This window comes from Strigops habroptila, chromosome 1 (genome assembly GCF_004027225.2).
Source record: "Strigops habroptila isolate Jane chromosome 1, bStrHab1.2.pri, whole genome shotgun sequence".
Taxonomy (NCBI): Eukaryota; Metazoa; Chordata; class Aves; order Psittaciformes; family Psittacidae; genus Strigops; species Strigops habroptila.
This window is the reverse complement of record NC_044277.2, coordinates 17,546,602-17,573,475: the sequence shown is the minus strand read 5'-3', so window position 1 is coordinate 17,573,475 and position 26,874 is coordinate 17,546,602. Positions and strand designations below refer to the sequence as shown.

The 26,874-nt window shown below is 41.4% G+C and overlaps 1 protein-coding gene across 2 annotated transcripts; it reads right to left on the bottom strand.

Moving 5' to 3' along the window:
- Window positions 1–1,093: 1,093 nt before the first annotated feature.
- Window positions 1,094–15,171, bottom strand: KCNV1 (potassium voltage-gated channel modifier subfamily V member 1). Of its 2 annotated transcripts, XM_030505944.1 has the most exons (4): window positions 14,894–15,171; window positions 13,807–14,505; window positions 11,500–12,026; window positions 1,094–5,996 (listed from the first exon to the last, which is right to left on the bottom strand). In XM_030505944.1, exons 2-4 carry the CDS (start codon window positions 14,286–14,288, stop codon window positions 5,485–5,487), a joined length of 1,521 nt encoding a protein of 506 aa, XP_030361804.1. In that variant the 5' UTR covers window positions 14,289–14,505; window positions 14,894–15,171; the 3' UTR covers window positions 1,094–5,484. The 2 variants fall into 2 exon arrangements, with proteins under 2 accessions (XP_030361804.1, XP_032776175.1); XM_032920284.1 differs by lacking the exon at window positions 14,894–15,171 and having other exon boundaries at window positions 13,807–14,795.
- Between the last annotated feature and the right edge of the window lie 11,703 nt (window positions 15,172–26,874).

The following is a 26,874-nucleotide window of genomic DNA, read 5'->3' as shown; positions in this document are numbered from 1 at the left end:
GTCCCAAATACCTTTAAATATGCTTTGTTGTTAGTTTCGAATTCTTTTATCTCACACAGAAATCCTGTAATAGGGAAGTCTGGAAGAACCACCTGCACAAAATTTCCCTCCTGTTTTTCTGTGAGGAGGCATGTGTATACTCATGCTTTTCAAACATGCTTGTGCAAGACACATGGAAATGAGCTATGCTCTCCCTCTGTTGACAGTGCCATCCTCCAGCAGAAGCACCAATCCTATACAGGGGGTCAAGGTTTTGTCAGAAAAGATTCTATTTCATATATGAAAACCAACAACAAAGTTAATTATAACTGAATTCTTCAGCTTAGTCTTTCATTAAAATAAATTTTCTAAAGGAATGTCTTTAGTTACAGGCTGCTCATCAGGTCAAGCTCAGTATTTACATGAAACTTAAGTGCCTTCTCAAATTCTTACAGAAGTGAGTGCATGGCAGCTCTGCTTTTGTCTGGAGATGTATATGTTTTCTGGAATTTGTTTTTAAATAAAAGGCAAAGCAGTAATAATTACAGAACTTATTAAAACTCTCAAAAACCCCTTCCTAACTGGCGAGAAGCTATAACTGAAAAATGCATCTCAGTCCTAGAGATGGTATTGACTCCAGCCCTCCTTTTTGATGAATGATCCTTTCAAGAGCTCAGAGCCCTGCAGACCCCTTGTCTGCAATCATAGATATGACTACAGCCTGCGCTGCTCTACCCTTTCTACATTGAGGCTATGTGATAAGAGCACAGACAGCTATGTACCCGAAGCATCAGCAACAGCTGCTCTAGCTTAGATGGCAGGTATCTCAACAGAGTATGTTCTACTAGAGCTGCGTTTATGTGTATATACCTCAATGGAGGTTTGAGAGGACAATACTGCAGAAAATGAGAAAAGCATGTCACTCTATCAAAATAGTTATAACAAGATGAGAATACTTTGTTATGTCTGAAAACAAAAATAAATGGGCATTACTTTGTAAAAGACTTCAGATGTTTCTCTGTTCGTTTTTGCTCCTTTTTGTGTTTAAACATATTTGCCATGTGGCAATTCTACCTCAGAGTTGGCCAGAAAAACTATCCTGAGGGACAATTGGTCAAATCAAGATTGAAGTGCTTTATTGACTTACTAACACCACATAATTAAAGTGATCAGTGAACTATCCACTTGGGATCAATACCAGTACAGTACAACAGGTAAATCACAATATTAGACTCTTGTAAATTATTAACAAACAAGAATTTCTACATACCTTTCTAAAACCCCCAGAAGTGACAAATCCACCCATAACCACCAGCACACTCACCCGTCCTGGGCATGGGGTTTCCCTGACATGCTGGTCTCTGCAGCCTGGGACTACAATATTTTGCTGGACTATCTCCAGCATTTCCCCATCTTTCTTGTACTGGAGAGCCCAGCACTGACTCATCACCCAGATGTGCCTCATCAGGGCTGAGCAAAGGAGCAGGACTTCCACTCTTGACCTGCTGGCAATGCTCTGCCTGGTGCGCCCCAGGAGGCTGTTGGCTTTCTTCAAAGAAAGAATAACAATGAAGAATTTTAGTGATGTTTAAACAGTTCTGGTGGGTTTGGACCACACTAAAAGCTGTCCCCAGCTAAAAGTTGCTCCTAAGAATCTATAAACAAATGTACAAAATTTTTCAGAGTGTTAGTCTGCACTGCAGTGTATGCCACTCCAAGAAAGCCGCAGAGGGACTTTCTGTAAGAGATGTAGGCATAGGACAAGGGGTAATGGCTTTAAACTGAAAGACACTGCCCCATACCTGGAAGTGCTCAAAGCCAGGTTGGATGGGGCTCTGAGCAACTTGGTCTAGTGGAAGGTGTCCCTGCCCATGGCAGGGGGGGTAAAACTAGATGTCCTTTAAGGTGTCTTCCAACTCAATCCACTCTACGATTCTATGATTTTCACTATTATTGTTTCCTATACTAGGAAACCAAGATTAATGTAGGCTTGCTTTAAGTGCTGTAGCTACACCCTTTGATGTCAGTTTTTGCAACTACTTGGCGTTTTAAGCTAAAATGCTGAATTTTCAGCCAATGTTACTGATGTTCTAACATATGATCCTTTCTGTCAAGTCTGCTGTGGGGTAGAAATGGCAGAACAGATGTGAAAACAAGAGGTAGTTTCTTATCTTTAGTGTGATATTCTAAAGATAGCACAGGAACATCCTTAATTTGGTGCCTTTAGTGGTGACTGAGCTATTTTCTAAATCTGTGGTAGTGAGCGCATGTTGTAGCTTCATGTTTTAGAGTTGTAATGTCCCGTACTGTTTGTTGCTTTGGTCTTTCTGTCTGTAAGAGCTGAGAGCAGAACTGGCCTTAATCTGCAAAATGATTTGCTAGTCTCAGCCCATAATGTGATAGATAACCTTGCTGCATAAACAGCATGATTGACAAACACTTCTTGGGAGACTTCTAATTTAAAATCAAGAGGTCTGGAAATAGCAGCTAAAGCAGCTACCGGATAAAGCCTCAGCCACGCTTCCTCATGGGCATTTCTAGGAAACTTTATCTCCAGATCTGCTGAAAGGAGTGAATCAACTGGTACATCCCAGAACATTTCTCTCGTTCTTTTGAGTCCTTCATAAAAGGCACAGGATGCAATAAAAGCAGCCTTTCCCTAAAGAGAATCAATCAGCCATCTAACTGCATTTCCTTTCTCAAACAGAGATCGGATGCTGTACAAGAAAGCACAAAAGACATTACAAAACAGCCTTCACACAATGCAAGCTTCTTCCTAATTCTCTATAATTAGAATGACTTTTGAATGAGAAACAGCCTGTACAATTTGTGCAGCCTGATAGACTTCCTGCTCCAAGGAGCTATGAAATAATAACCTAGAGTGGGCTGCATCAAACCTTCCCTTGCAGAATTAATTTTGTCTCCTGGACATCAACGGGAGTTTTGTGATGGATTCATAGCGTATGTGGGCAGAGGGGAACACTGTGGTAACAGTTTGCTCTCTGTGTAGCAGATTATGAAGCTGACCCACGAATTTTCACACCTAGACAATTTCTGGTAGAGCAAGACGTACTCTTTCGGTCTCCAGTGTTTTCCCTTGGCTTCCTTCTCACCCTGGTGACAGCTGCATATGCTGCGTTGGTCCTAAATCCAAATGCTGACTGATGCTAGCTGACAAATCAGGAGACGTTTCCTGCTGAAATGCTACTCAGTTTGCATCAAGGTTGGAACCTTTGAAAACTTCACTTGCTGTATTATGTTCACACCACCATTTATAGGGAATGGGAGGAAATTACACTGTTGTTTCAAAACAAGCATTATTCAATGTTTATTAAAAGCAGGTTAATTTGCCCATTCGTACTTCCTCAAGGCAGTTTAAGCCTTCTGTTTACATAAATATCTTATAAAATTAAACAATCCACAGTTAATAGATGTTTCTTTTTAGTATGTTGAATTAATGTCAAAATGTCAAATGCAAATAATGATTGCACTTATATTGCCCAAAACATGAGAGACTCTTGCGATTTTTTTATTTAGCCTACTAGTTGAGTTGTATGCATATGTGGCAATATCATAGTCCAGGACAATGTAATTATATTAAAGAAAAGCTTTACCTGCTAAGAATTATATTGGCCCATTGGAGTGGTAAGTGGTGGGAAACTTGACTGAAAATACCTTTGATTATTTTAATTTTGTACTTTGTTTACTGCATTAGACTAAGCATCCAGTCCAACGAGTGCTCATTTTTCCTTGGGAACAAAAGATTCTGATGAAGGATATTTCTAATAATGAGTCCATGAAGATAATTAATTTTTTTTTTTTTAAATCTGGCCCCACTAGGAATACCTACTGATTTTAATGGGAGATAGAGAAATGAGTAGCTCGTTATCTTTTACTATTTCTGTTTCTTCTGATATCCACCAGTGACTACTTGAGTGCAAGAACTGCTTAGATACACAAACAAGTTAGGAGAATCAAAACACATAGACAAGGCATAGTTCAAACTAAGTTTGTAAATTACTTGTAAATTATCCTGCAAACCATGTATTAGCTTTTGCAACTTCCAGAGCAACCACAGAGGATGTTCTACATTATGAAACCTATTTAATGACTATTTTATACTTTGCTGCAGATCTGGCATTGGCTTAATCATAGAATCACAGAATCAAGTAGGTTGGAAAAGACCTTTAAGATCATTGACTCCAACCATCACCCCAGGACTGCCAAGACCACCACTAAACCATGTCACTAAGGGCCTCATCTACAGAGTTTTTGAATGCTTCCAGGGACAGTGATTCCACCACTTCCCTGGGAAGCCTGTTCCAATGCCTGAGCACCCTTTTGGTGACTAGATTTTTATTAATAGTCTAAACTCCCCCTGGCACAACTTGAGGCTGTTACCTCTTGTCGTATCTCTTGTTACTTGGGAGACTGAGCCCCACCTCACTACAACCTCCTTTCACGTAGTTGTAGAGAACGATAAGGTCTCCCCTGAGCCTCCTTTTCTCCAGGCTGAACAATCCCGGTTCCCTCAGCCATTCCTCATAACACTTATTCTCCAGACCCTTCACCAGCTTTGTTGCCCTTCTCTGGACCTGCTCCAGCACCTCAATGTCTCTCTTGCAGTGAGGAGCCCAGAACTGAACACAGTATTCGAGGTGCAGCCTCACCAGTGCTGAGTACAGGGGGATGATTGCTGCCCTGGTCCTGCTGGCCACACTATTGCTGATACAGGCCAGGATGCCGCTGGCCTTCTTGGTCACCTGGGCACAAGCTGACTCATGTTCAGCTCTGTCAATCAGCACCCCCAGGTCCTTTTCCATGGAGCAGCTTTCCAGCCACTCTTCCCCAAGCCTGTAGCATTGCATGGGTTTGAAGTAGCCCAAATGTTTTTACCTATCATGTATCTGCTAGGCTTTCTCTTCAAACGAGGAAATTCTCTCTCCCATCCCCAGGGTCTAATAACCTCTTTTTCATCTAAATGGAGTAGAAGGTGGAGGTAAGAAAGGGGGTCACGATGAACCTCCTTATAGGAATGTCATCCTAAATTTATTCAACACTTCACTTCCTTAGACTTCCATTTTCAGTTTTCCTTAATGTCTTTGACTTTTGCTCTCCCAATGCAAATACAAATCTTATGGATCTTTAAAATTCAAAACACCATGGCAATTTTCACTAAGACTTTATTACTATACATTACCAAGGACATCAAATTCACAGACAAGAGTTTGTGTCACTGTTTTACATGATGGGCCCATTATTTCCCATCTCACCCACCATGATTCAGTTCTGGAAGTAGGTTTCAGGGCTCCTTGAGAGACTCCTTGAGGGCTCCATATTATGAATTCTGCCTTTTGTATACAATAGTTATCTCACTCTGTCCAAGCAAGTAGAACTCCAGCTGGAAAAGCAAATACACTACGTGGTGAATAATAAAAAAAGAGATGCTTAATACTACATTTTTGAAGTCGTCTATTTGCTATACAAGGCTAAATAACTTCAAAGTCAAAACCAAAAATCATCTGCTCCACTGCTCCTTGTACTTGCTCTCTCTCTGCTTTTTAACCGCAACATGTCCATGACACTACGTGCATAAATGTCTCGCAAATTAACATTGATGTTTGAATCGCTGGATGAGTTCTTCATGAGTTTCTTTAAAGCTTCACGCTGCCTAAGAGCAGCTTCTTTTATCTTCAGTGTAAAGTAACAGGCAGAAAAACGGTCATTTATAATAGCTATTGGCAAAGCCAAAACCAGTATTCCTGATAGTATACACATAAAGGCCACTACCTTACCAATGGTAGTGTCGGGTCTAATGTCACCATAACCAACAGTTGTCATGGAAGTTGTTGCCCACCACCAAGCACCAGGTACGCTTGTGAAAGTTGTGCCTGGCACACCTTGCTCAACAAAGTACTCCACAGTAGAAAATATAGAGATTCCTACAGAGAGGAAAAGCAGCAGAAGGCCAACTTCCTCATAGCACTGTGCAATAGTCATCCCAAGAGACCGCAAGCCTGAAAGACAAGAAATGCTGTCAGTAGGTTGATTCATGTAGCTGTCATCATAACTTCGCAAAACATCTCTTATTTAAAAGATGCCTTATGTTTTTCTTTGACTGTTAGTGAACGTGATCTAAGGTGTGCTGCTCTCAATGCTACTGGGAAATGTTAAGATTGAACCACTGACATCATCACTGTTTCCTTAATATAAAGCATGGAAATTCTTCTCATTGCTTACTGTTTGTACTACACACACATATAATTTAGGAAAACTCACCAATATTTAGTAATTGGCTATAACAGAAGAATCGATCACAGTTTTTAATAAGTTATCTAAATAACCATTTAAAACCACAGTAAAAACACCTGCTCCCTTGAATGTGCCAAGCTCCTGTTTTCCAGGCATTATCATATTTTTCTCTTGGACCAAGCAACCTCCAGTTACCAAATTCATGTTTCCAGGTCAGTGCTTAGAGCCTAGTTCAGTCACTTAGTAACCTCTTTGCTAAGGACTATTCTTAATCCTCGTGTAGTTCTCACAACCTCTCCTCGACTCCTCTTCCCCCAAAAAACCTATCTTTATCTGTAGACATCAAAGCAGTATTCCAGCAGCAGCTGCACTTGTGCCAAAACCAGAGACAGCAAAGCCTTCCAGCGCAAACATGATATTCTGTTAATTCACCAATGTACTGCATCAGTCCTGTTGCCCGTGGGCTGCAAAGGGAGCTCATGGGCAGCTGACTACTCTACATAGCCCCCCACATTCCTTCTAGAGCTGCTGCTTCAAGACTAGACTGCCTGACAAAGCAAGCAGGAAAGTAAATCCAATAATAGTGCAATGGATAAATGTTGCACACATAAACAAAGAAAGATAACAGGGTACCAACTCAGCTGAGACACAGGGGAGACTGAAATTATCTTTTGAATTACAAGTGACTTTGTATTGGTTTTTAATACTATTTAAAAATGTGCTATGTTTTCCTTAATAAATGAGAAAACCCACAGTGTTTGTGAATTATCCTTCATGGGGTAGACTTCTAACTAAACTAGTATTTGCAAAATAGCTTACTGGAGCTCTGCCTCTGCTTGCAGACTTCATATGCCCAGTAGTGCAATAAGCGATTCGATTTGCTTTTCTTTCCTAAGTCTCAATCGACAAGATGTTAAGAATTTCTTCTTGCTTTTGGCTCTCTTCTCTCCCTCGGGTCTAATGGGTTTTAAAGGATTTTTTTTTTTTTTTTTTTTTTTTTTGGTATGTACAGTAAAGAATGGAAGTACACGCCAGGATTTGTAGGGATTTTTTTCTTTTTTAATGTTCTACCAACTCCAGCTAAAGACTTGCCTATATCCAGGTTTTATATTACTGTAACTATGATCTGTTGGTTAGAATGTTTATTATAATGATATAGTTTAAATCTCAATGAGAATAAAATGTATCAGTGTATTTTTTTTCTCTGTTAATATGACTGCCTCCACATTTTGAAAATGCACCAATATCAGCAGTGCAAAAGCTGTGGGAGACAATTTCAAGGATCCAGATCAAACCCTCATCTTCCAAGGAAGTTACTATCATACATTTCCCTGAAAAACTTTCTTCTGAACAGGGTAGAAAAGTAAGTCCTTTCAGATGATTTAGAAAGAAGGTACTCTAAATTACCTCTGTAGCACTTCATTTCAAAGCATAACAGACGACTCCTATAAAAGGCAGGGTTTGCCCTTTATGATGAATCCTGAGAATACTATAGCTAAAAAACTCGCAAAAACCAGGCCAAAGTAAGGAGGAACCTGGCACTGACTGCTAACTCCTTGTATCACATTGATGACATCTTCAGTAAAAGAAGTTTCCTATATTAATTATCCTGACTGTTCAGGAGTCTGATTTGTTTTTTTTTACTTACTCTTAGTACTATCATCCTCATCTAAACCAAAGATACATCTCTTCATGTCTTCAGATGAAGTCAGAAGACATTTTTAGACAAATCTATGAATCAGACAAGTTACTGGACTCCACAGCTCATTCTAAGTGGGAATCAGTTGATGTATTCAAAGACATAATATGTTCTGCTATGTTATCTTGTAAGTTTTTAAAGTGTATCTGAGCCCTAGCACACAGCTGAACTAGGGCTGTTCCAGCACAGACACCAAAGCAAGTCTTATTACTTCTGTTTACACACAGGATTTAAATAATCGTAAATTTTTGGCACTAAAAATGCTGGTTTCCATTTTTTGTGTCTCCAGAGGCATCTCATCCTAACATACACTACAGCCTTCTCTCAAACATGTGCCCACTACCATCACAAGATGCTCAAACCCTGCTTCTCAAGGAGTCAATCTGCAAGTGCTTCCCAGAGGAGGCAAGGCTTTGTGCAAAACATGGCCCCATGAGGAAGGCAACAGATGAGGAGCATCAGAGAATGTGAGAAATGCAGGTTCAGTTCTCACCTATTCTTGGAGCCACTCAAATCTATGATTTTGATAGCTCAGAAGAGTGGTTTCACCCTCTAGCTACATTTTGTGGATACAGGTAGTACTGATTTCTCAGTTGTTCCCTGATGAAGTATAGCACTTTGCATAAATAATTACACACACCAAACTAGCCCAGATGTTTCTATGCATCACATCCCTCCTATTAGCTGGGTTCAGCTTTCAAAGGGGCAGAAATGATTCTTTCATTTCTTTTTCTGTCCTTCCCCACAAAAAGGGTTAAGTTGCCATTTCTTTGAAGTGAAGGAAAGAATTGGTATGTTTTTTCCTAACTCTTTTCTGCCCTGACAACCAGATTGCTGCTGTGATCCCAGCTTTGTATGGGTCTGCAGAGATGTTCTCCTTATGACTGTGAACACCCCTACTTGATGAAAGAGGAGTTGGTGTCTGCAGGCATGAATTTTCTCATCTCTTTTCTTCTGATCTTGCACTCCTCTTGCGAGGAGCAGTGCATGAAGCTTTGTCTGGTGTGAGAGTGCAGAAGTCACAGAGAAGCATCCCTGGGAGGTAGCTTTAAACTGCCAGATCCAAGGCAAGAGAGCAGAAATGTTGCAAGACACCCTGAACACTGAGGTTTATGAGGACTGCCTAGGTACATGCAAGGAGGATGGTCTCTGTGTACGGTACTTATGGGGTTCATTGTATATTAGCAGCTGTGGTTAAGGATGTGCTTAGAACTCTCTTCTGCAACATACCTCTAGCGGTCAGAGACAGGATTCAGATCTGCAAGCCTATTTTGCTATTTTGATTTATTCGGGCTGTGCTTCATCTTAGTAGCAGCATCTCCTCTGACAGGAGATTGAAACAGTGACTTTCTACATTTCAATTATACAGATCTGATTCAGTGTTCTGAGCCTAAGTGAGCAGCCACTGAACTAACAAAGAAGCAAGCACAGTGACAGTAATGCTGCTCTGGATGGTTTAAATACATATGTAGGTCGCTTCTTGTATGTTGAAACTGGTACTTTGGTTCCAGTAGAAAGATGGTAGCTTGCTTCCAGATTAGAAGACTAGATTTTTACATAATTAATTAACTTGTACCTAATCTGTAATTACTAAACTCAGTATTTATGGCACTCAATATTGTGATATAAACTGTGGTAATATTTTAATGACTTTAAGAATAAATAGACACAAAAGTTTAGACTATCCCTGAAAGTTAATGTACCTGAAGTTAATGGTTGTTATACAAACATCTTAAAGATCTGGTTTCAAATTGATAGAAAGAGCCATAGTACTGAGTTTCATGTATTCATTCTGTAACAGTAAAATCCAATAAACTGGAAACCTTATAACATACTTTTGGATCACTATTTTGTAATTCAGCACAAAAGTGCCTTGATGAATTCAAATCTTTTTCTTATTTTCAAAACACAATTAGAGAGGAATGCATTCACATTGCAGCTACCAACAAAAGTGTGTAGCAGTCTTTCTTGAAAAACAAACCAAACAACTCAAAACCAAACAACACGACTCTGCAAATATTATAATAAAGCAAAACAAACTCATTGACAGACTGAATCATTATAAGCTTCCTTTCGACTGCTTTCTAAGAGACAGTTATGCATCGGTATAGGCATAATCTAGGGTAGGCAAGTCAGATTAAGGTACTTCCCACTATGATTATGTTCAGCAGCATTAAAGCTACTCCCTGCCATTGGTAGGCAGGTTCACTCCCCTTCAGCGGGAATAAAACTAGAGACACATTCTGCTGCTGTGAGCACACTGTAATGCCTGCCGAACTGGGGCCAGTTCACAAAGAAGGTAGAAATGCATCTCCAAAAAAGGGAGAGGCATCAACCCATTCCTGCTTCATGGCAGGAAATCCTGGAAGGCTATGTTGAGTGCCATGTAAGAATGATCATCTCCACCTTGAGAACACGCTAATACTGCAGGACAGAGACAATGGTTTACTGTTAGGATCCGATTTGTCAAAGCTCCAAATATTGGCTGAACATTTCTCCTGTCAAATTCAGTACCATATTCAGCAGTGATTTAACTGGGAACATAATTAAATAATTTTGAAAATGCCAAGCACTGGACAACATCATGGCATGGAGAGGATGTGGTGGGATTACAGCTTTTATTCTTTCATATAGCAGGCATGCACATGCCATGAAGTAGTAATAAAGATGGGGGAAATGCAAGGCGAAATGCAACACCTTCCAATCATTTCCAGCTTCCTCTGATAAATTCCCACTAGAAAACATAACCTTTTATGCCTTCCTTTCGCCACTCGAAATGTTATCAGAAAATGTTATCAGAAATGCATTTCATCTTCCACCTTACCCCTCCTTCCTGTTCATCCATCCATCTGCTGACCTGTCAGGAGTGCTTGGACATGACAGGCCCCACATGAGTGGGTGAACACTGACTGAACCTGACACTGCTGCTCTGTGCTGCACCTAGGTCCAACTCAGCAAGCAGCCCCCAGCTGTGCTCCACATGACACCGACATACCACTGTGTTCAATGGGACCAGAGAGCCCCTCAACCCACTGTCTGATAAGACTCAGTTTAAACAGTTTTCTTGAAGTATGCTTTACTATGGTTGTTTTCAGATATACGATGTAGACAAAATCATGATATATTTCTCTGCATATACTTTTTAACAAAACAAATTCTGACAGGTAATTATAAACTGTCATTAGTGGGCCTTTGATAATATAAAAAGTGTGGGCCAATGATCTGCTTCTTTCCTTGCTTCACCCCAAAATCAACTTGAATATAGCTTGTAAATTTATGACCTTGTGAATGACTGGTGGATGATTTACAGCATGCAACTTTGGGGCCTCTTTTTGTAAATGTTCTATGCAAACAATATACACTGGCTCTATGAAGAGCTAAAATTTATTGGAGAAGGCCCTTGCCACTCATTTATCAATGTCCAAAAGTAAGTTTTTCACAAACCATTACTGCTAACAGATTGCATAAAAAAGGTTAGGCAGAAAAGCACACAGGATGGAGAACCATGCCCAGGGACAACTGTTGCAGGCAGCAAAAATGAATAGTATCACTGCCATAACTGAAAGTACCTGTTGAATGTCTCCCCAGCTTCAACATCCGCAGGGCTCTGAGCAGCCTCAGCACTTGCACAATGCGCCCCACGTTCTCCAGTTCTTGAGAGCTCTCCCCGCCACAGAGGCTCTCCACCAGCAGGGTGATGTAGAAAGGTAAAATAGCAAGGAGGTCTATGATGTTTGCCACACTCCTTAGGAAGCGACACCGATCCCGTGCACACAGGAACCTCAGAACAAACTCCACTGTGAACCATGCAATGCACAGGTACTCTAGGGCATCCAGTAGCGGTGGTGCCAGCCAGCTTAGCTCTACTGAAATCAAAGCCATATTGGCAATGGACACAACAACAAAAGCCATGGACAGAGTGCCAAAAGTCCTGGCTGCTGCAGAGGAGCCAGGCTTTTCCAAAACTTCCCAAAGTTTCTGTCTAACACTGGGACAGAGACTACCAGAAAAGTCCTCTTCTTCGTCTTGGGCATCCAGTTCTTCTGCATCTTTCTTGATGTCTAAGGCTTCACTCAGCTCCTTCCTCCTGAAGTACCTGCCCAGGACCCCCCCCACAAAGAGATTTTTAATACCAATATGCAGATGTTTTCCTTATCCTATACCATGCGAGGCAAAAGAATACATGTTAAAGTATACCTTACGTGAGCTCAGAAAACCTGATGTCATGCATATGGTTGAACTTAATGAGACCCTGCAGGATGTTTCCACTGTTCTGATATTCTATTCCCCCATTTCACATCAGTGACAGTTTGTATGAGCAGAGTAATTTTATTGTGGTAGTGTGTTATTTATATGGATCATGTTGACCATAGTAGGACCTGCTGCACAACTAACATGCATTCTTGCAAGCAATCCTGGCACAACCAGACCCTCTGTTTCTGAATTGTTCTCAACTTTATTAACTATATCACATTTTTATTTCGTCAGTGTGCATTTGCAATTCTAAAAGGAAAGGCATAATAAAGACCATGCAGTTCATGGATGAAGTTCTGATCAATACACACAAAGATGGCAAATTTTCTTTCTTTCTTTCTTTAAATATATGGGTCCTCACACAATGAAGTGCAAAAGCATCTGTGCTGAGTAAAACTTACAGATTGTAAATGCATAGTTGAGTGTTTTGTTAGAGCAATAGTATATTTACAGAACAATTTCATGAAACAAAAACCATTCTCAAAGCACACTAAAAAGATCCTTTTCTTTCATATCTGTATTTCTTGACTGCTGCAAGTCTCAAGCCTTAGACAAAGGGGCTATGCAATTTTGCCTTTGCTTGATATACAGTTACTCCTACATATGCCAAAGAGAGCTGTAGCTCCTTATACCACCAAAGAAGTGGGAGCTTTCAATTATATCTACCAGCGAAGGAAGAAAGGGATGAAAACTAGGACTCAACTCTCTCAGCTGCAGAACTGGACCATGGTAGGGTAAGGTAACTGTAGCATCCTTTTGGGGTGGGGGTGCTTTTTGGTTTCTTTCTTATAATTTTGACATAACTCCTTTAGATGAATAGCAATTACACTCTTTAGATAATTAATTTCTTCAATACTAACCACAAAGAAACCAGTAACACTAAAAATGGTGGTAAAAAAATAAATTAACCACAAACGGAATGAACAGAAACATCCTGGGGGTGGTTCAGTGGAAACCCACCTCACTCCTAATCTGCCTGTTACAATTTGTCTCCAGTGAGCCATGTTCCCGCTGCTGCTGCCCCCTCCCTGTAAGCTGCTACATCCATGTGCAATGCTTCACATCACGGATCCTCCCAGAGCCATGCCACCCACACTCAGCCTGCCAGGTGACCACCCCCCTCCTGCCTCTCCAGCTCTGGATATGGAAATCCTCCAGAATGGAAACTGTGGGGTGGGGAGGCTCTAAACCCACCCAGCACCGCGCCTGGCTCCACATCCAACCCCTGTAACTGCGATAACCTCAAACTGGATGACTGAATGGACATCTCCCCTTTCACAACCTTTTTCGTCTCTGGCATTGTCCCTTTCAAACATTTTGAGCTTTCAGGGCCAGTACAGGGCAACCCAGACCCAGCTCCCGTTAGGGTCCCACTATCTTGACCCCACTGCCAACCTGTCCCTCAGCAATGGTCAATAGGGATATCATCCAACACATCTGCTTCCATTTTTAGACCCGTCCACCTCTAGAGCAGGATTCCGGGCTGAACTTGTCCAGTTTTGAGTGCACTTTACCTCACCTACCCCCACTGCTGGACTTCTCACCTGAGCATCCCTGCATGCAAGCCAATGCTGAGCTCACCTAGCCCACAATCCAGTGCACCACATCTTCCCACAACTCACCGGTCTCTGCAGCAGGAATCGATGCTGAGCTCATCCAGACCCCAGTACTGGATCTCTTGCAGGAAAGAAAGCGCACAAAGCTGCTCCATCACATGCAGCCTCCCTGTCTGGTAGTAATTCAGGATGTAATGAAATGCCTGTGAGCTTCGGTCAAAGAAATATTCATTCTCCACGAGGTTGGCATCATCACAGAGCTCAAGGAGGCCAGAGGCCACATCCCGGGCAGCAGAGACCACTACTGCCAGTTTGCCAAGACGGGTGTCAGGGTAGCAAGACAAAGTTTGCTGGGACATCACAAAGCGGCTGCCTCCTACATTGATAGTAAAGCAGTCCAAAGAGGGAATGACCTTCTGGAGCAGGGGACCCTGCTCTTCCTCACTGTTGAAAACACTGGAGTCCAGGGAACCCAGGGATGTGCTACTCCCCGGTTCCTCCAGGGATGCTTGGGAAGAAAGAGACATGCAGCAGGGAGGCGACTTCATCCTGTAGCTGCCAGCAGCAGCCCACACTCTCCTGGATCGAAAACACAACAAAGCGGCAGAGGAGACTGCCCCGGGGGGTGGGGGGCTGGGCTAGAAATGCAGGACTTCTCTTTGGCTACCGTCCCAGGGACACCTCACCGTGCCCTCTTCCTCCGAGCGACGCCTCCATCTGAGCAGAGGTCAGGCCGGGTGCTGAACAGCCCGACGCTGCCTGCACCTGCGGGTACAGAGGGAACAACGGTACCGAGGCGGCCTCACCCCGCGCCGCCCGCCCCGGCAGCCGTCGGACAGCACCGACACCACCTGTCCGCGACGGCCCCGCCGCTGCCGCGCCCGTCCCCAGCGCTAGGGAGGGACCAGCCAGGGCAGCACGGCACGCAGCACCGCACACCTGCGTCAGCGGGACGACCCGCCGCCCCGACAGCAGCTCCCTCTCGGCCGAGCCCCACAGCTCCGTTCACGGCCCCGAGGCACCCTTCTCCGCCCGCCCCGCGCCCGCAGCTGCTGCCGAAGTTGCGCCGCTTACCCCCCGCCGCGGCCGGGCGCCTGGGCGCGGTGCCTCCCCTCGTCCAACCCGGCCGCTCCCCGCCGCCGCCCCGCCTTACCTGCCCGCCGCCCCGCTGTGCCGCCCGCGGCCGGCCGCAGGCAGCCCCTGCCCGCTCCCGGCTCCAAACTTCTGTGCAGCGCCGGCGCGCCTCCATGGCCGGTCATGTGCTGCGGGGGGCAGGCGGCAGTGGGGCGGGGCGGGCCGGGCCACCGCCTTCCCGCCGCGGGGTCCAGCGCACCCGCCCGGGCGCCGCTGGACCCCGGCGCGGAGAGGGCAGTCGGGAGCACCGGCACGGAGCGGGGGGCTTCTTCCCGGGACAAACCAGATCCAAAGCAAACTTCCCTGTGCGAATTCACAGGGCGGCTCTGAAGCCTCCCCTGTTTTAATATACGTAAAACCAAACACGTTTCTAAATAGGTAAAGTACCCCCGCGTACGGTACTCCCACGACCACAAGTCTGAAGTCACTCAAGTAAAACAGTCGTTGTAAAGGCCAGCAGACGTACGTGAGAGAGCCTGTTTTAACTTAGCTGCAGTCAACTTGCTTTTCAAAACACTCTGGAATATCTCTGGCACTGTCCTGTGCTGACTTTGTAGCTCCACAGTGCGGGAGTTAGGTTCACACTCCTTACTACGTTTCCTCTTCTATGAAGCAGTTATTTCTGACAAATTTAAAGTATTCTTTACTGTGAGGGTGGTGAGGCACTGGAACAGGCTGCCAAAGGAAGTTGTGAATGCTCCATCCCTGGCAGTGTTCAAGGCCGGGTTGAATGGGGCTTTGAGCAACCTGGGCTAGTGGAAGGTGTCCTTGCCCATGGCAGGGGGTTGGAACTAGACGGTCTTAAGGTTCTTTCTAACCCAAACCATTATTTGATTCTATGATTTTATTTGCTTTTGAAAATTTGCATTTTCTGCCACCTCTTCTCACCAGGGTGGGTAGCTGCTGCGCTGCGGTGGTGCCTCACAGGAGAGGAAGTCCTGTAGCATGTAAAATGTGTCTCTGTGTGTCATGCCACCAGTTTTCTGTCCCCCATCACTTGTTGCATACAGCTGTGTCTAACATCTATTTCACAGAGGTCTCTCTTTTGGATACCAGTTATCTTTCATATTTTGTGTGAAGATTAGCTGAACATTTACTGTACTGCAGTGCTGCAAGACCTGCAGCACTCTCTACTCAGCACTTGGTGGTGTAGAAATCTGCTCTGGGTGACTGGTGGCAAAAGCATTCACTGATCAGAGAGAATCCGGAGAACAGCAAGGATGGGGTTTGGAAGCTGTGGCCCAAGAAGAAAAGATAGGGGGGATAGCTACAGTGGAGGGGAATGGGCATTATAGCAGTCTTCAGATATGTAAAAGGCCGCTCTCAGAGATAAAGGATGTACTCTGTCCTCATTGGCCACATTGGAGAGGTGCAGAGACATAATGGGGTTGAATGACAGGAAGGATATTTAGAGTAGCCATTAGGAAGGTTCTGGTGAAGCAATGGAGGAGAAGGTCATCTGAGACATTGGCCTCTGTCATTGGTCATGAAAGAACTGACGGGACAAGGATCTGTTAGGAATAGTGGAAGTGTCCCTTTCCTGAGGCAGGCTGGAAGAGTTAGATGATCTCCTAAGACCCCTTCCAGCTCTATAATTCTGCCTTTCAAGTATGTCATAAAGAAAAATAATTACTTATTTGCATCTACATTCTACTTCTTTTTAAAAAAATCAAATTAAATTCAAGTGAATAAACACAAAAATATGAATTCATTTTCCATTGAAACTATCAGCAACTGCTGTTTTGCAGGCAGCTTTCGGGTATAGGCCTTTTTCAGTCCAGGATTGCCATTCAGGAACGCAGTCCCTCTGATGGATAGCACTTAAGCCAGCACTTAATTAAAAGTAATAATTAAAAAAATCATTAAGACTGTCAGTAAGACCAATTCATTAAGGACATCAATGAGAAGTAAGTACCTCAGAACAGCAAGATGCCTTACTGAGTGTAATAGACCCATAATTGTTCAGTTATTAAACTGCTCGCTTGACCTCTTTTCAGACTCCTCTTTTCTGTAGCCATTCCTTCCATCAGCCAGAAAGACTTTTTTAGGCATATTTTGTCCATTAGAAGGGAGATCTGATGCTCCCTTTCCCTCCCCCTGATTCAAGGGGTGGATGCTTCCCCTGTTAGTCCAGATCATAGAATCATGGAATGGTTAGGGTTGGAAAGGACCTTAAGATCATCTAGTTCCAGCTCCCATGCCATGAGCAGGGATGCCTCACACTAGAATGTGTTGCCCAAGGCTCTGTGTTTCTAAGAACCTGACTAAAAGTTTTGATTTTGCCTAGTCAAAATGAGTATCTAATTCACAGCATCATTAGAACTGTAGATAATTTGTTCTTAAAATACTTCAATGTATACTTTCAGCATGTCTAAGACTTCGAGAGACAAGGTTCAGTTCTCTGTTTACCTGTGTCCTTTATGGAATAATGACTGTATATGGGTATATTTATGTCACTTCAAAGTTGGGGTTTTCTTCAAAGTGCTAGGGGAAAGACAGGAGTTAAGGTTATGCTTTCTCATATTTTTGTGAACTTAATATGCATTTTTCAAGCTTACGTCTCACTGCAGGAAAGCAACATCAACAACAAACTTCTACAGGATCTGTAATGTCCATAATGTCAGTTCACATCACCACAATTAGACTGGAGATCTGCACATGATAGAGTATCTTACTTTTGAGTTCTCACTCTCTGCTAGTTGTAAATTTAGATTTTCATTAAAAAAAAAATAATTTACAAAACAGTTCAGAAAATTATTTTCGAATGTACTCATAAAATAAAGCTGGAACATTTCAAGGAAATGAGAAAAATGTTTTATGAGTAGAAAGGCTCAAAAATGGAGGATTTATTTTTCTACCACTAGAGACACAATAAACAGGGATCACTGGTGCATTTTTCATTTTCTGGGGAACCCTTAAAGGATGAGCTATTCGTTGTTTCTGCTCATTTGTACATGAGGAACCAAAGCAAAAGCTTTCACGATTTTATCATTCTCTTGGCAAACCCACTCAGGCAACCACTCAGGCACTGGAGTAGAGGTAAAAACTAATATAACAGTACGAAGACAGTCGTGCAGCCTTACTCACTCTGCCAGTGAAGTGCAGCTGCTGCAGCGAGCCACGGACATTTCCAAGACAGTTTGGCTCATGGAATTTCTAATGTTGGATAGAACCATGTTTGCGTGGTTCAGAGATGTGGTTCAGACCAAAGGGGTTATACAGTACTGGTTTGTCAGGTCATGAATATCTGTAACAACTGAATGGTACTGACTTCTGACTGAATTACTGTCTTTATCAGTGCCCCAGCTCATATCTCCCTGGTATGATACCACTGACTGAAAAAACAGATTTCATTATTTCAAGAGACAGTACAAAAAATTTTTGCTGGAATGCTGAAATATGAGTTGCAGCCCAGTATGTCTGTTGTGGGAGTTGAAAAATTTGCTTTAGCAGAAAGCCAGCTGTTACAAAAATCTCTTTTATAATATATTTTCCTGATCTTCTGTACTCCTCATGTTGAAAGCTGTGATTTTATGGCAATTGTGTAGTCACTTTTTCCAGCTGGAATACTACAATATACAGGAAAAAGCCAGGATGTGCAGGTCCCAAAATCTGGCCTTATCTTTTCAAGTAGCCTCGATTCTCTTCTCACAGCAGTAGTGCTTCACAATCAACTGATTTTAAGTTATTGGCATTTGTGACATACTGTATCTCCAAATTTTAAAAGTGCTTTGATTTCATGTATTAGTCTGTATTTGGAATATAAAGTTGGACTTCATGAGGTAGAATAGAGGGGAAAAGTCAGGAAAAAAAATATGGTATGTAGGACATATCTAGGGGAAACTTTCTCCAGGAGCATCTTCATGGTTTCCAGCAGTACAGGGACTTGATGAGCCACAGATTGCATGGAGTCTAAGATGTTTAACATTTCATGATTATGCAAATGCATTTTTGAGTTAATTTCTCTTTCAATGTCGATAACGCCTTGTGCAAGGTTCTCCACAATTTAACTGTGCACAGCGTGAAAGATAGCATACAGTTCTGCCAAGCCTTGCTTTGTTCTGGTGCTGAATAATGGGGTCCTGCTCATGCTGCCAGCACCATTCATGATTTTACTGACATCTGCTATACATTAGTTTCCATTAACGTAGTCAGTTTTAATAATGTATTTTAAAGTTTTTTACATGGATTCAAGATTTGTGACTAATACTGACTTCAGGGGTTAAAACTAATGGATGTTGGCTGTTCCAGTATTTGTCTGTTGCAAATTTTGGACAAGGTGCAAGCCATTGAGCCGTGAGCTCTGCTGTGTTCAACACTAGATGTAATCCATATCATAAGCTCAATTGCCTTGGCATAGATCAAGAATCACTTCCTTCAAATGACAGTGGTACTGGCTAGATCCTCTGCTGAATCTTCCCCTTTGGTTAGTGTGAAGCAGTGCTCTTCGGGAGCAGTTGTGGTTCCTTTACAATCCAGTTATCTGAAGCCTTCTGTCCTTTCATATAGCCTGGGAGCTGCCGTAACCTCACTCTTGCAATAACAGGTGAGTAAAGATGAAACCTACAAATTCTCTAGACAACTCTCTGCTGTTTCCTTTGGCAAGTGAAATAAGAGCTTATTAGAACAGCTTTATCCCCTCCAGGGATATTCTGCTTTTCTTGTGGAAATGGTCCAGCCGAAACCAGCCAGATCTCACTTTCTTTAAGCTAGCTGTATAGAACAGACAGATCAGAAGAAGACACACAGTTTGGTCTACATTGTGTGAAAACAGTTTGAGAGAGTATGGAATCAGGGCTATGTTAAGAAAGCTGTTTTCAGTATCTTTGAACACTACCCACTTTCAGACCCTATTTATTTTCTTGCCTTTTACAATGTGGTAGGAAGTAAAAAAAGAGTAGCTGGGGAGGTAGTTCTGTAGAGCAACTTACACATATGAGCAGTTTTATTTTCAAAGTAAGGGCTAACTTTACATCCACCAACTGCATAGGAAAGCAAGTTGCTGATATTTTCTGCTGAAATTGTAATGGAAATGGGCTTTAATATATAAAGCTGATTTTAGTAAACAGTATGTCTAATGCTAGGCTGAATGTTACTTTCATTTTTATTAGACTGGTGAAAGGGATTAATAAGAATTTTCAAATTTTAATTTTAGCTGCATTATGCCAAATGCCCCAAAGTCCTCAGAGATGAATAAAAGATATGCAATCAGAACTGATTGTCTACCTACCTAATGCATTTTTAGAAAGTATTACTGTGTTCTTCTGTTACTGAACAGTTACAACTCAGCAATGCCAGTGAAAAGATTGCATACAAATATAAAGAGGAAGAATACTTCTCTTTAAATAGGACCATGGTTTGTTACTCTGAAGGAAAGCTCCGATGACTTAGTATCCAAAATAATGCTTTATTCAAAAGGAATTTTAAAATAGATCAAAGAAAGTGAAGTCATTCAACACGTGGTGATTTAAATCAGTCAAACTGAGATTTAAATCCATATTATCAGAAACAGAATCAACTTCTCTACAGCAAAACCTTTTTTTTTTTTTTTGAATGTTAAATGCATGCAGCAATCTATGTACTATTTCTGCTGCTGTTCCTGCCCAGGATTACTTGTTTTATTCAGCAGCTAAGCTCACTGCTTGATCAGACAACTAGCAAAGCTTTTGGTCTTTTTCTTAAGTAAACTTAAAATTACTTATCCTTCAAATGAAATCTTACCATTTGGCAAATGGCAGTTCCTTTCTGCTAGCAATTCAAGTATACTTTGCAGCTTTTTAACCCGTTTTGTATTCATCCTTTCCTGTGGTCTGTTCCAATGACTACTTTTTACTGTTTGTGTTTCACAGAATCACGGAATCATTAGGGTTGGAAGGGACCTCTGGAGATCATCTAGTCCAACCCCTCTGCCAAGGCAGGGCCCCTTCACTCGTTTCTCCTGTGCTAATTTACCACACAATCTTTTGCTTTCCTTCAAGACTACTCATACCTTATTTCTATAACTTCATCTAAACTGAGTTTCAAGTGCTTACTTTAGTGCACTCTAGCCTGCTGGTCTCTAGTCAACAGTGGAAGAACCTGAATGGACCATCTTTTGGGTCCCTTGGGAATTTCAAACCAACATCAATTCAGACTGCTCTTCTCCAAGGACAGTTGCTATATTCCTGTGTATAAACTGACATCATTAATGTTAACAACACCTCAACACATTTCCTCAAGATGCACCATTTGTTTATAAATTATAAAGAAAGTGTATTGTGTCTGGCTGAGATGGAGTTAATTTTCTTCAAAGCATCCCATATGGTGCTGTGTCTTAGTTTTGTGACCAAAATGGTGTTGGAAACACAGGGATGTTTTGGTAGTGCTGGACAGTACTTACACAGCAGAAAGACCTTCTCTGTTTCCCACTCTGACCCGAAAGGAGTAGGCTGAGGGCGGGCAAGAGGCTGAGAGGGACAGCTGACCCAAACTGAGGTACTCCATACTGTATGATGTTGTGCTCAGTGGTGAGACAGAAAGACTGAGACAGGGGAAGTCTTTTGAAAGTAGCTGTTGCTCGGAGGCTGGCTCAGCATCTGTCTGCTGGCGAGAAGTGGTGAGAGATTGCCTGTGCATCACTTGTTTTTTGTTTGTTTTTTTGTTTGTTTGTTTTTTCTTTCTCCTTCCCTTATTATACATCTTGGTGGGGGCTTAACAGCCAGTTGGGTGATGTGCTGCTGCAGCATTGTACTGGGTTAGTAAAACAAAATATGTGGGACAAGTAAAATTCACTCTTTCCTTCAGAACATAAAAACCTTATACAGCTGTTGCCATTTTTTTTTTTACACAGCACTGACTTTCTGATAGCTCTTCATTGTTTTCTTATGATGAGAAAAAACACTTTTGTAAGCTACATTTTATGAAGAGACCTCTGTATGCAGGTCAATTCAGAGACAATTTAAGCAGAAATATCTTGCAAAGGATTATACATATCTTTAACTTCATGAACTTTGTTGTCTAACTTCAAGATAATCTTCTATTTAGATAGTTGAATAGCTGGGAAGGGAAGAGGGAAGAAGGAATTGTTCAAGACAGAAAAATCGTATAGTCAGGGACTTTGTCTTTTCAAAGGGTGCAAACAGGAAGGAGCCAGGCTTTTCATAAAATCATAGAACCATAGAATCATAGGATGGTTTAGGCTGGAAGGAACCTTAAAGATCATCTAGTCCACCCCTCATGCCCATCTTTCAAAGCACTGTCCAACCTGATCTTGGAACACTTCTGGTGATGGGGCATCCACAGCTTCTCTGGACAACCCTTATCCTCTTTAGTTTAAAATGGTTACCCTTTGTCCTATTTCTGCAGGCCTTGGTAGAAGTTTTCTTTCTTTCTTATAAGCCGCATTTAAGTATGACAGGGTTGCAGTAAGATATTCCGGAAGCCTTTTCTTCTCCAGGCTATACACTCCCAACTGTTTCAGCCTTTCTTCATAAGAGAGGTGGTCCAGCCCTCTGATCTTTTTCATGGCCCTCATCTGGACCTGCTAGAACGGGTCCACATCTGTCTTGTGCTGGGGGCCGCAGAGATGAAAGCAGTACTTCAAGTGGTATGTTAGGGGAGTGGAATAGAGGGGGAGAATCATAGAATGGTTTGGGTTGTAAGGGACCTTTAAAGGTCACCTAGTACAACCACCCTGCAATGAGCAGGGACATCTTCAACTAGATCAGATTGCTCAGAATCACCTCCCTTGACCTGCTTGTTTTGATGCAGCCCAGCATACAATCAACATTTGGGGCTGCAAGTGCACTCTTACTTAATTTTTCATCCACCAATATTCTCAAGTCTTTCTCTATAATGCTACTTTCAATCCATTCATCCCCCAGTCTGCAGTGATACTGGGAATTGCCCTAACCTAGGTGCAGGATCTTACACTTGGCCTTGTTTAACCTCATGAGGGCCTTCTCAAGCCTGTCGAGGTCCATCAGGATGGCATCCCATCTCCCAGGTGTGCCAATTCACTTGGTTTCATCTGCAAACTTGCTGAGGGTGACTTGATCATACTATGTCATTATTAAAGATACTGAACAGTACCCATCCTAGTGGTGCCTGGTGGCAGAACCAGAGGCAATGGGCACAAATTGAAACACTTCAGAAGGTTCTGTCTGAGCATCAGGAAACACTTTTTTACTGTGATCCTGGCTGAGCACTGGAACAGGTTGCCCAGAGAGGTTGTGGAGTCTCCTTTCTCAGAGACATTATAAAAACCATCTAGACGCAGTCCTGGGCAACCAGCCCTCCTTGAGCAGGGAGGTTGGAGCTGATATCCTTATGATCCCAACCTTACAATCTCAACCATTCTGTGTCTAATTTTGAGTACAGTAAATAAAAAAAAGCAAAAATAATGTTAAAATATATTACAGTAACATAGTACAGCATACAATAGAAATGTTAATTTTTACATTAAATATGTGGTTGACCCTTCACTTTTAAGTGAAGAATCTTTGAGGATTCTCAAAAGTGAAGGCTCTTTGAGGAATTTCTATTATTAGTTATTTTCTCAATGGCACATCTTAGCAGAAATGGAAGACAATGCTCTTTTAAACTTTAAACATCTCTCAGGCAATAATGTCCATACCCTTCAGAGAAATTGGCTCCTGAATTTGTGAATGTTCATTGTGTTATGCAACACATCATGACCCTTTGGTGGCATACCGGATAAAAAATGATCCTTTTTTTTGGTAAGATTTAATTTTGCCTTTATTTTTCCCATTTATAAAAGGATAGAAAGTATAACAGCCAACATCAAGAATATCTCATTTAAAAGTGATGTGATCAATTCCGTCCTATTAAGAATATTACTTATACATACAAATCAGTAGCAATCTCTGATCAATAGGTAGTATGGAAAATAATTATTTTAGAAAAGAACTAATCATTATTTGTTAAGCATTTGTATAACGTCAGGAAGGTATCAGCATTGCAGTTACCTCAGGAAACTTCAAAATACTGGGTCAGTCAGGAAACTTGTTTATTATAATGACATATATTTCTGCACTAAAATAAAAAGATCCAATCCATCTATCCATGTACTTAATGATTCCATTTACAGCACTGGGCAGGAATAATTGCTGAGCATCCAGTAACAAACAGGAGAACCAGAAGAGACATGTCTTCATACAGAAAAAAAAAATCATATTAGAAATAACTTTAGCTGATTTTATGCAGTGCAAAAGAGAAACATGTTCAGGCAACTTTATCTCTGCTGCTATTCTCTGCTGACCTTAAGCAGGGTTTCTTTGCCCCACAATCCTGCAGTTTATGTTTTATGTATTGAATGATTTCCTTCAATAAATAAAGCAAAAATCCTGTGCTTGGTGTAGTATGTAAGGTGCCCATTCTCCATTTTTTTATTTTTTATTTAAATTTACAAAGTTAGTTGGGGTATATTGGCTAACCTCACATACAGCCTGTAGCAAGAACAATTAATTTTGTAAGAGGAACTATGGCTATTAAGTGGCTATTATGTGCAAATTGACTTCCTGTGTATTTGACTGACTTAGTTGCATACTTGACATGCGTAGGATATGCATAGTTGACCAACTTTGTCTGCCTATGAAAAGCAGAGGTTTCTTTGCCCTGCCACTCACCTTTAGCCTCTTCAGCCAAAGAAGAGAAATAGGAGCTTCAAAGAAGCAATTAATTTTTTGTTTTATACACCTCTACTCTAGGAAGGGATGAATTACACCTTACAAAGGTCCCTGATGGCAAGGGAAGGCTAGACAACAGATGAGATAAGGTATTAACATTGCAGATGTCTATGGTTACCCAAATGGATCTGACTCCAGAGTTTTTTACTTTTTTGAACTTTTTTGTGATTTTGTAAAAACAGAATAATTCTTTACTACTTAAATCAATATAGCTTTTAGTTCTTGTTTATCAACACAATCATTTATTACCAGTGTATCACACACATTGTAATAATTATGAAAATGCTTTGTGTTTTATAAATTGCATCATTTGTCCTGGATGTCACAAATAATTTTAGAAATTAAATATTTCTTACAACATCACTGTGAAATAGGTAAGTACCTTTGTGATTAAATGGTGAGAGTTAATTGCTGCCATGTGTAATTGGCTGTATTACCCCAGGAGACGTCGTGCTTCCAGGTGACTGAATATTTACAGGGGCCTGGGTCATGTAGGACTGCTTGATGAAGTACTGACTTTCTAGGGGGAGTCACTGCTTGTGGGTGCATAGAAGAGAATGTGTGTTGGCTGACTTCTTAGCTTATGCACTAGAGTTTAGTTGTGCTGGGTGAGGTAACCTTGTCTTCCAGAGAGCTTTGGGAATGCAATTCTGAGAAGACTTCTGTGGACAGAAACAGTCCTTGTTCCTCAATTTCAGTCTGTCACATTTGTATAAATAATACCTCATTAACTAGCCATAACACATTTTCCAAGGTTTTCAACTAGATCAACAACGTGACCTGAACACTCACTGGAACCATTCTCTTGTTTCATACACTGTGACATGCATACCTGACTGGATGCGGGGACTAATGTTGTCTCATGACATTTATTTTATAAGAGAAGACTGGGTTCTAAATAGTTCGGTCACATCTTATTACATCTGAGGAGTAATAAGCAATCGTGATAATTTCTGTTCAATAGATAAAACCCACGTTCTTTATGTGAAGAATAAATCATCTCACAGATGATTCCCACACAGCATTAGTAACTTGAATGCACGTAGCAATAGGAAATAGTCACATGTAAGCAAATGTATGAAAGTAATCTCCTCAAACATCTATAAAGCTAGATATGTTAGTATTGATTGCTCTCAGATACAGTATTCCAATTACAGTTGCTTCAGTGTCAATATTTTTGGTATTCACTTATTAAAACTCCAGCAGGCAATGTTTATATAGATGTCAGTAAATGTATGTTTATGGGTATGAGCCTGTCAGAAAAAATCTGTTTAATGTCTCCAATTTTTGTAAACCTTTCATTGTTGTCAGACAGAATTTCCTAGGGATGGTGATGGATGTGCTGATTGATTTCACTTCTTTCTTCAGGTTGTATGAGACTTGGTATAGCTTTGATCAAACATGTAATGTTTGCGAATAAGAGAGAATTCATAATCTATCAGACTCCAGGAAGTCTCCTTAGGTAGTGTTAATAATGAATTCACAGATGACAGTCCTAAATGGCTAAAAACTCAGGATTTGGGTTCAACAGACAGTTTACAAAGGAATTTTGAAACACTGACTAATTCTTCGCTTGATTTTGACTTTTAGGGTTTTAAAGCCTGTGGAGTATTAGAGGATCTTGGGGGTAGAAGTGGAAGGAAATGCATTGATTTCACAGGTGGTTTATCTTAATCTGAAACTTGTTAGCCAGATTTTGTATTTTTATAATGCATTTAAAATCCACTTCTAAACTTCTTGAGATCTCTATCTGGTAATTTTATACATAAAGCTTGGTTAAATGCCCATTTAAGTCAAGGAGTGATTTGCTTAGATGTGCAATGTACTTCTGCTTCTTGGCCTTCACTTGCTGCCTTGGGGAAGCATGGATTTTTTATATGTTTCTCTGCTAGTCCTAAGAAGGTATCTCAGATACCCATAGGAATATCAAATAACAGTAGACACGTGCACTTAAAAAGTTAAGCCCAAAATATCCATGTTAAAACAATTCAAATCCTTTATAGTTAAATGAGTAAAATTTCATATATAGAAAGTCAAACATCAAGAAAATCTCATCTAAGGCTAATTAATAATTTTACCCTAGCTAAAACTTTCCCTTGAAATTAAAGCATTACTTTTACTGAAGCAATTCCTTTCCAGCAGTTTTCAGTCCTTTTCTTGGTTGTGAGGTGTCAGCCCCACCTAGTGAATGATTAATGAATTCTTAAAATACAACATGCTAGAAAAGTTATAAGTAAATGTTTTGGGGTTTTTTTTTTTCTGTCTGTTTATTCTGTTTCTTCTCCTAAAAACCTCAGTGACTTTATTTCACTGA